At 29.3% G+C, this 11562-nt stretch overlaps 1 protein-coding gene across 1 annotated transcript; it reads left to right on the top strand.

Moving 5' to 3' along the window:
• The first annotated feature begins 224 nt into the window (after positions 1 to 224).
• On the top strand, positions 225 to 10405 carry LOC112722005 (uncharacterized). The gene is made up of 13 exons (XM_025772993.1): positions 225 to 438; positions 522 to 554; positions 2621 to 2668; positions 2905 to 2952; positions 3151 to 3252; positions 4659 to 5530; positions 5643 to 5826; positions 5923 to 5989; positions 6311 to 8525; positions 9502 to 9579; positions 9671 to 9745; positions 10170 to 10234; positions 10324 to 10405. Exons 1-13 carry the CDS (start codon positions 225 to 227, stop codon positions 10403 to 10405), a joined length of 4083 nt encoding a protein of 1360 aa, XP_025628778.1.
• The last annotated feature ends 1157 nt before the right edge of the window (positions 10406 to 11562 follow it).

Raw genomic sequence — 11562 nt, 5'->3', positions numbered from 1 at the left:
TTTAAAACGGTAAAAAACTGCTACTACTACGTACTCGCTTTAAAAACTAACTCACTTTCAACTCTTAAGAGACTCTTTCCCTTTCAATCGTGCTCTCACAAACGTTTTTTCTCTGCATATTATTCCTATCTTTCTGACAAATAAAAATGGAAACTTCACCAAATCCACAGCCACGTCAACGTCGACCCAGTTGGACAGATTATGCTAGGTGAAGAAGACAGAACATGACCGAAGAACAGAGACAACAATACCTGGCTAGAAGACGTGCAAGTTATCGGGAGATGATTCGACAAGGAAAACAAGTTGCCATATCAACTGATACAACTTCAATGCCAAACACTGGTGGAGGTGCCCGATTAACTACAAACATAGGGGTAGCCAGATTGACTACGATTAGACAAATGGCCAGAGCTACCACTTATCATCAATCTGTTACAGGTAACATGATAACATAATTTAAATTTCTTTGTTATAAATTGAATTAGTTCTTAATAATTATATTTTACTTTTTAAAAATGCAGGAATGGAAGCGCATGGCAATAGAACTGCCACAGGTACAGAAATAAAAATAACATAATTGGTTGCTATTTTATCATTAATATTTTGTAACAAAATTAATTAAATTAATATTACTATACATGGTTTACCATCCAAGTAGTAACTTTCTTAATCAAACAACATATTAATCATATATGAAGTTAAAAGTTAACATTCCAAATTTTTTAGACATCATTCATCTATAAAAATTTTTTTCTAAAAATTAATGGTCAATAACTAATAATAATATTTCTTTAATATATTTCATTCCCGTCGTCCAATATAATATATAACGTAATATATAATTTTTATATATTTGTATTAAAAAAATAAAAAAAATGATGTCATGTAAGACTAACGACAAAAAGTACTCTTATATTAAAGTTTTTGATAATGATTTTATAATCAAAATAAAATTTATATATTAAATTAATAAATCAATGTAACATTAAAATTCTTAACAACACTTTAATTTAATTTTTTTTTAATTTTTTGTATTCTCAATTGGTAATGATATATAATTCTAAGAAATCAAAAATAAAATTAGGATATATCTCATCTACGTACAAATATAACAGCTAAAAAAATAACAAAAGTTATCTATCTATATCAATATATAATGAAAAATACATGTTCTCCTCTATTTTTTTTATCCCTTTTTTTTATTAAAAAATGAACTTACCTACGAACAAAATTTAAAAATTGAACCACTTCTAATAAAGAAAACACATACTACGTACTTAGGATAAATGACATTCTAAAATTAAATTTATTAATTATATTTTTATCTTTAACTTTTCATGATATTTTTTTAAAAATTATTAAAATTTCAATAATTAATATAGATAACGTCATAATAATAATAATAATAATAATAATAATAATAATAATAATAATAATAATAATAATAATAATAATGATATAAATAAAATTATGTCATCAACAAATACCAACATATAATCGAGATGCACAGGTTTAGTATCCAATTTTTTTTAGTATCCAATTCCTTTGTCTCTGTTTCTTTTTTATTAAAAAATGGGTTTAACAGAATTTAAAAATTGAACCACTTATAATAAAGAAAACTGACATTACGTACTCTAGATACATAATATTTTAAAATTAAATTTATTAATTATATTTTTATCTTTAATTTTTTATGATATTTTTTAAAAATTATTAAATATAAATAATTAATATAAATAACGTTATACTATAATCATAATAATGATATATAAATAAAATTACGTGAACAAAATATTAATTATTTATTATTTTTTATTAGTATGTTTCATACATAATAGCCTATAATACAATAGTATATAAGTGATCAATATATTATTATAGGACGATAACTGATAGTATATAAAATATAATTCTTTTATTAATAGTTATTCCAAATGGACAATAGTATTTAAATTATAAAGAAACATAAATCATTATTAACTAAGGTCATTGGAATAATTAAATCTACAACACATAGTTTACATATTTTTTATGTCCAATATTTATTTTTTTTTTTTTTAAATTACATATAAAAGTGTACTCATTAATCAAATATATACCGATATATAATAAACTATACATAATGGTTAAAAAATTACAAGAATTATTATTTTTTATTTTCTGTGATTAAAATAGCCCTACATAAATAAAGATTAGTTCTTTTTATTTTATAAAGATTAATTCCTTTTATTATCAACATAAACACAAAAAAACAAGAATACATTACAGTATAACAAATAAATTATTCTTTAATCATATTTTTGTATTCTTAATTGTCTTAATTGATGAAATACTCATCATATCATCAATTTAAGGTAATAAATTAAAAAAATAAGTTAAAATATCTCACGCATTAATGGACGAAATTCAAACCTTTGAGAAAAAGTACTATAAAAAAATATAATAGAAGCATAGAAAAAACTATTTATATTATAATAAAAAAATCTAGATCAATTCTAAAATAATTAAAGTTATCGATATTTTATTTCTTGCAATCAAAGTTAACTAATATTATGATAACTAATTCTTTTCTTATGAGTTTAATTATGCTTATTTTATAAATTGCTCTTTAAAAATATAGGTACCAAAATATATGGTAACGGAGCTGGTCCAAGTAACAGATCTCCTGGTTAGTATCTTTATATGCTTTAAATATGTTGCACATTAAATCTTCTTAACGTAGAATATTATCAAGATTAACCAACTTAATTAACACACTTTATTTTATTGCTAAGCACTAATTTGTTATTAATTCTAAAATAATTAAAGTTACCGATATTTTGTTTCACACAATCAACGTTAACTAATTCTTCTCTTATTAGTTTAATTTATTCTTATTTTCTATATTGCTCTTTAAAAATATAGGTACGGAAATACATAATAACAGAACTGGTCCAAGTAATAGATCATCTGGTTAGTATCTTTATATGCTTTAAACATGTAAATACATCGATATAAGTTAATTTGTCTGCACATCAAATCTTCTTAATGTAGAATATTAACAAAATTAACCAACTTAATTAACACGCTTTATTTTATTGCTAAGCGCTAATATTCTATTTTTTTAAAAAGGTAGATAACATATGAATTTTGCATTGTTTTTAAATATAGGTGTACATCAAGACACTGTTACAACTACTAATTCAATTCCTCAACCAATTGCTTCTTATAAACCAACTATAAACAATACTAGAAGCCATGCAAATATAAATGGTGAGTACTCTATTTATATTTTTAATATTTTATCATCATCATCATATAATAATCATTACTATATAAAATGTGATTAGTTAAACTTATTGTATTATTATGCTTATTAGTTATCGTAATAACAAATGAATTTTTATTATGTTTATTATCTGTACTGCTTATTATATATTGTAACCAAAATTCTGAATTTAATAAAAAATTTAAAATAAATACTTAACAAATAAAACATTTAAAATAATTGATACATTCATGAAACTAATAATACTAACAATAACTATATAATAAAATTTTTGTAACAACATATATCTTTTAAAATTAAGGAGAAAAACTGAACAAAAAAAATTTAAACACAAAAACAACAATTAATAGATACTACAAAAATATTGATGTCCTATCTCATGTATTTAAAAATAAACTGTACAAATTATATGGGTCCTTTTTATTATAAAGTCATTAACAAATTAAGCATTTAATAAATGGTGAAATTTACAAATAGCACAAAGTGTTCTAATTTTTTAAAATAAAAAAAACTAAACATTATATTAAAAGTTACAAGTCAACACGTAACTAAATAATGTAGATTTCAAATTAAAAACATAGATAACGGTATATACATTCTTATGAGTTATAAAATTTTTTTTTAATGAATCACTAATTTAAGTACTAACTCAAAAAAATGCTACTACATCGTTTATCCAATAGCAAAAACTATGAGACACATAATATTATTTAGTGATGCAAAATAAATTTTAACATCGTTACAGTTACTAGGGAATAAACCCTTGATGATAACAAGATTATCAAATTAAAATTTAATAATATATAAAATATTATAAACATAAACACCAACAAAAATAACAAAATAAAAAAACACCAAGTATGTTAACCATAAAAAAATATTTATGCAATTTTAATGGACAAATTTTTTATTATATCGTTAATTTATCATAATAATTTTAAAAAATATAATTAAAATTATTACAAATTAGTGGGCAACATTCAAAATTTTCATAAAATTAAATAGCAAATAAAAACACAATAGAATTATATCATTTTAAAAATATTCTTTGTATATTTCAGTATAACTCAGAATAAAAATTTGCTCTATTAAATATATATTTAACTTCATATATTACCTAGAACTTCAAACTTTGACAATCTTATATGAGTTTAGGCAATAGAAAAATATAGAAAAAGACACGACATTTTTAAAAATTACGTTTAATTTTGAAAACACAAACCTCAATTGAAAAGTTGTATATATATTCTTTGTTCACCCTTGATTTCACTATCTAAAATAATATGAAATAATTAATAAATTCTACCCGAGTACCTAACCATACAATTATTGGCACATGTAGGAAAAGAAATCTATAACATAATATTTTAATATTCCTATGCGAGTGCAGAAATTAGACACCATGTCCGAACATCTCAGAATTGTGCTCGAAATTTTCAAGAGAATACAACAGTGCTTCAAACTACACTGCCTCCTACAAGGACATATACACACTGTAATGCACGTCTGTTTCACCGTGAAACATTTGACATGTGTTGCAATGGAGGAAAAGTCTCTTTGCCCCAAGTAAATGCTCCTCAGGAATTACTAGACATCTTCTTAGACCCTTCTGCAGAAGGAAACCATTTTAGGAAACACATTCGTGGTTACAATCATGTTTTTTCATTCACTTCGTGTGGTGTACACATAGACGAACAATTAGCTTCAGCAAGTCATGGTGTATATACATTCCGTGCTCAAGGATCAATGTACCACAGTATAGGAGGATTTCATCCGGATCAGGGGGCGCGGCCACGCTTCTTGCAACTATATATATACGATACTGATCACGAGTTACAAAATAGGATGCTGGAGAACACACAACTGCATAAAAGTTTGGTTTTGAAGCTACAACAATTGTTGCACCGATATAAACCTTTTATCCATGTATTCCACCAGCTTGCACAACGACTAGATGTGCAAGAGTGTAGTTTGGTGATCAGAGAGCGACCTGCTAATCAACCACAATACAGTCTCCCAACTGCTTCACAAGTAGCAGCCATAATAGTCGGTGATGATATTGAAACAATGGTGCGAGGACGGGATATCAAGGTTCAAACTCATGCTGGTAACCTCAGAAGGATTCAAGAGTTTATTGGGTATTACAATCCACTACAATATCCTCTTCTTTTTCCATTTGGAACCCATGGATGGGATATAAATACTCGAACTCAACGTGGAAACAAAGTATCATGCCGGACATATTATAGCTATATGCTCCAGGTACAAACTCCTATATTTGTTACATCATTTATAGACTTCCGTAGATGATAGTTTGTACCAATAAATCATTTCACAATTTCTAACAATTTTCTATAATCCTCAATATTCGTAGATCCGCCCCAATGATCACTCAACAGTTTTGCAAGCGGGGCGACTTCTTCAACAATATGTTGTTGACAACTATGTGAAAATGGAAACAGGCAAGTTAAGATGGGTTCGACAAAGACAAAAGGAACTTCGAGCTGAACTGTATCAAGGCTTGCAAGATGCTTTGCACACAGGAGAGAATAATGCTGGTAATTATTCAACTTAACGGCCACATGATTGATCATTACGTGTTCCTAAATTTAAACTTTAAAACTAATAATACTTTTCTCTAAAATCTGTTTTAGAAAATGTTGGCAGAAGAACGATATTACCATCGTCGTTCGTGGGCAGTCGTCGAGACATGACTCAACGGTAAGAGGATAGAATGGCTATTGTTCTTAAAGAAGGCAAACCGGATATTTTTCTAACTATGACATGCAATCCATCATGGTCAGAAATAGTTTCGAAACTCAATCCTACTCAAACTCCACAGGATCGTCCAGATCTAACAACTAGGATTTTCAGAGCCAAGTTCGAACAATTAAAGCAGGATGTTATTACCAAAGGTGTATTGGGAAAAGTGAAAAGTTATATTTATGTCACCGAATTTCAGAAAAGAGGATTGCCACACGTACATATGTTGCTAATCTTAGAAAACAATGACAAGTTGAGTGATCCTGACCAATATGATAGTTTGGTCCGAGCGGAAATACCATGTAAAGAAACAGAACCCCACTTACATGAGGCAGTGCTAAGGAATATGGTCCATGGTCCTTGCGGAACACTAAATCAATCTTCACCGTGCATGAAGAACGGTCAATGTAAACGCAACTACCCAAAAGAGTTCGTACCAGAGACACGACGAGGTGATGACTCATATCCTCAATATAGGAAGCGATTTGATACTCCAATCCCTATAAACCAAAATGTCACAATTGACAATAGATGGGTGGTTCCGTACAACCCTTGGCTACTACTAAAGTATGATTGTCATATCAATGTAGAGATATGTAGCAGTATCAAGAGCATAAAATATCTATACAAGTATTGCTATAAGGGACCAGACCGTGTGGCAATGGAGGTTCACAGAAGTTCTCATTATGATGAGGTGCAACAGTTCATTGATGCAAGATGGATTGCCGCTCCAGAGGCATGTTGGAGGATATTTAGATTCAACCTTTACCGAATGTATCCATCAGTTGAAAGGTTGCAAGTTCATTTGCCAAATCAACATCAAGTGAGCTTTTATGAGCACCAAACTATTTCTGAAATAGTTAATAATGACTATTTCTCAAGAACAATGCTCACTGAATTTTTTGCACTTAATCGGGCCGATGACCAACAATCTAGGCATCTTTTGTACAGGGAAATCCCAGAATATTACAGTTGGCACAGCAAGGAAAAAGAATGGCATCGACGCAGGTCACAAAAGAGAGCTATTGGTCGGATCTATACCGTTTCGCCAACAGAAGGTGAAAAATTCTATTTGCGTATTCTGTTGTCAAATGTAAGAGGCCCAACTGGTTGGGATGATTTGCTAACAGTCGATGGTGTCCAATATTCGTCCTTTAAGCAATCCGCTCAGCATCGAGGACTGTTGGAGAGTAATAGTAGTATAAGATCATGTTTGGTTGAGGCATCCATTTTAAGAATGCCATGTGCTCTAAGAAGGTTGTTTGCCACCATTCTAATTTTTTGTGAGCCAACAGATGTAAGAAGTCTGTGGGACGAGTTTCTTTCATGTATGGTGGATGATTACGCATCAACAAGCACTACAACCTGTAATGGGTTGACAAATCGTTTGCTTAGGGATTTAAATGACATCCTCCTACAACATGGAAAACATATTGCACAATACGATTTACCAGCTCTAACCTCAGATAACGACAACGACAACTTCATGTCTAGAATTATTCAAGAAGAAATGTCCATCGAAGTTCCTCAAGAAGACCTGTGTTCTATAGAAAGATTGAATCATGACCAGTCTGCAGCTTTCAGGTGCATTATGAATACAATTGATCGAAGAGAAAGTGGAGTGTTCTTCGTGGATGGACCAGGAGGAGCAGGTAAGACATTTCTTTACAGAGCTATAATTGCAGACTTAAGAAGTAAAGGGCATATTGTCTTGGTAACTGCGTCCTCAGAAATAGCTGCAACTTTACTGCCTGGTGGTCGAACAGCTCATTCTAGATTTAAGATCCCAATCAATGCAGAGCCATCCTCCACGTGCAATATAAGTAAACAATCTGATCTTGCAAAACTGATTAGGCAGACGACCGCGATAATTTGGGATGAAGTGCCATTGACTAATAAAGAGACAATGGAATCACTGGACCGCACATTACGAGACATCTTAGAAAACAATAATCCATTTGGAGGGAAGGTGATGGTTATGGGAGGGAATTTTTGCCAAGTACTACCTGTTGTGCCGAAAGGAAGTAAGTCGCAAATGATTTCAGCTTCTATTGTTAAATCACATTTGTGGGCATTCACCAAAATTTTCCACCTGCGACAAAATATGCGATCTCTTAATGATCGTGATTTTGCGGAGTATCTTATGCGCATAGGGGATGGGATTGAGCCTACCATATGTGAAGACTTGGTACAAATAGAAGTAGGCATGGCAATACCATGGGAAGGTGAGGCATCATTACACAAATTAATAGAAGAAACCTTTCCAATTTTACAATCTCATGGGTGGGATGCATCTTATATGGTGGAGAGAGCGATATTGACACCCAAGAATCATGATGTGCAACAGCTTAATGATATTTTCATCAACCAATTTCCGGGAGACGAACGAATTTTAGCATCCTTTGATGAAGTAGAAGGAGATACAAATAATCTGTATCAACAAGAATATCTTAACTCGATCTCTACAGGTGGATTTCCACCTCATATGTTGAAGGTAAAAAAAGGTGCTCCTCTGATGTTACTGAGAAACATAGATCCTAAGGCAGGCTTATGCAATGGCACAAGGCTACTGTGTCGAGGAACTTTTCAAAATATGTTAGACGTGGAAATCTTAACAGGCCATCACTCTGGAAAAAGAGCTTTTCTGCCTCGGATAAAACACAAAACAATTGAGAACTCAGGACTATCCTTTGTGCTTATTAGAAAACAATTTCCTGTAAGGTTGAGTTTTGCCTTAACGATAAATAAATCACAAGGGCAAACTATCCCTAAGGTAGGGATCTATCTCCCTAAACATGTGTTCAGCCATGGTCAATTATACGTTGCTCTACCTCGAAGTGTTTCTCAGTCAACCACAAAAATCTTAGTCAAAGAAGGAACAGTAGATGGAAAAAGGGGACAATTCACAAAGAATGTGGTGTTCAAAGAAATTTTGTTACCTGCACCTCAGGTAATTTATGTCCTTGGCAAATATGTGAGCCTTTTTACAAGTATAATCCGTGTATTGTGTAATTTTATCATTACAATATCAACATTGGAATAGATAGTTTTGTTCACTAATTTTAACAACTAATGACTAAGATTTTTAACAGATAAATTGATATCAAGAGAGCTCATCAGCATATTAAAAGAGATAAGCGAAAGGAACTGGAACCTCTACTTTACCCAACAGGTATGCACCAACTACGATTCACATATAAATTATAAAAATTATATCATACATCCTTAAAATATATCATTATTGGTTTTTTAATAAATTATAGTTTGCAATGTTTGTATATACTTTGAAAAGAATTCAAAATTTGATTTCTTTAAATGTTGCTATCAATTTTATAATTTTATCAATAAAATTATAAAAATTAAAATTTTAAAACTAATAAAAAGTAGAGGTATGTCTTATTTGGGATATATCATTACTTAATTCTACACTACTGCAATATATTGTGATACATATATGCAATAAATTACAGGAAACAGGATTTCAATCGTTATGGAATACATGGAAGGATGAGCAATCAATTGCATCAATGAGACCAATCGACAATAAAGTAAGGATTACAGAATTAATGACAGTGACAACTACACTGATGATACATATTTTTGTTTTAGTGTTACTGATCAAACGTGAAATTGACACAGGTTCATCCAATCAAAATTTATTCTATTGGTTGGGGAGGTACAGTTAAAGCAGACAAAACTCAACTATGGAAGATGGTAAAAAGAGAAATATTGGAACAAAAAAATAAAAGGAAATGCAATAAACTTTTGTTACATAATAAATATTTCCGTCTATTTCGTCCTATATACCATATATGTTAAAACTTTAACTCTTTTCTTTCAGCCATGAACTTAGAAGAACACAACTAACTCATTTCGAACCAAAACAATATCATTGCAGGTAATTATTATTAAAAAAATTCCTAACAAAAAAAGATGTAATTTCATTTAATTTACATTTTGTCAATGATAAACAAGGATTAATGTCATTTCTTTTGTCCTTTTAGAAAGTTCAATGCAAAACAAGATGTCACAATTCTACAGGTTTTAATTAAATTCTTTTCTATAATAAGCAATCAATTTAATTGAATAAACCTTAAGCGTTTATACGGTTATTTTTATGATAAATAAAATCTTACAGTTTTTCAAGATACAAGAAGTTATTGACAAGGAGATGTATGATGAATTACAAAGGATTTTTTCCAGGTACACATTCAGTAATACTCTTATAGTTTGATCTTTTAAAACGAAAAAAATAAGCATATTCATTTCTTCTATCCTTCCATTATTTGTAGGAAAATGCAAGTCTCTTCAGATTCAGAATCATATTTTGGCCTACCACTTAAAAAAGAAGAAGACAAACATGAATATCCATGATATTTAGAAAAAATTAATCTTTTGTAAATAACTAACATGCATTTGGGTTTATAGATATATACTCTTTTTAAATTAGGATAATATTTTTGTCGTTATTTCTGGAATTATATCTTTTTCTGATAATATATATATATATCTTTATTGTGTGCTTTTATAATTTAGCATTTTAAAGGTTTTCTATAGTAGTTTTACCCTCAACAGAATATGAAACAAATAAGATTACGTTAATTTTAAAATGATGAAAAAAATATTTATTTGACAAATTTAAAGAATAAATGATATATTAATATCAACACTAAAATATGATATAAATAAGATCACGTTAATATTAAAATTTAACAAATATAATCTAATAAATTTAAAGCACGAATAATATATTTTAAAAATAAAATTAAATTCTTCAGAACAATAGAAAAGCGGCTGAACAGGCAAGTGCCTGTTGAGCCGCTAGTATATATAACTAGCAAACGACGGCTTGAATTTAAACAACAATTGAACATTCGAACGTGCAAAAAAGGGAAACACATCCTATAATAACAATGTTTTAAAATTATATCTTCTTGCACATTAAGTAATAATTATATTTGTTAAGAGATGACACATAGGATTATAGGAGAATATAGGAGAATTGTAGCACATGAATCAGCAAACCATACACGTACTCAAATTTATTTGAAACATAACAAATTTGACATGTTAATAGGATCCCCATTTTCCGGGGATATATATTTGAAGAGAGTTCAATTATTATGTATGAATAACTTTAAAAAATTTGTTGTTATTAAATCAAATACTATATTTAATTTATATTTCTAATAAAATTATCAATGCAACTAGTATTCTTAGCAAATGGCCTGCTAACTAATAATAGAAATACAGCTGTGTTTCTTATAGTTATTTCCCTATTCAATGAATTGTGTGATCCACGAGGAGATGATTTTTTGTTATTAAAAAATATAAATCAAAGATTGCATTTTCTTTTCTTTTCTAATATAATCATCCCAAGGATTGTCTTTGAACGCATGATTCGCCATCTCCTCCAAATCTACTAAACTATTCGGTGGATTACAATTATTTTGTGTACATTCACTAAGTCTCTAGAATAGTCCTTTAAATTTATAAATTTTATTATTTTAGTTTATTAAATTTAAAATTTA

The sequence above is a fragment of the Arachis hypogaea genome, chromosome 11, assembly GCF_003086295.3.
Source record: "Arachis hypogaea cultivar Tifrunner chromosome 11, arahy.Tifrunner.gnm2.J5K5, whole genome shotgun sequence".
NCBI lineage: Eukaryota > Viridiplantae > Streptophyta > Magnoliopsida > Fabales > Fabaceae > Arachis > Arachis hypogaea.
This window is presented reverse-complemented; position numbering and strand designations above follow the sequence as displayed.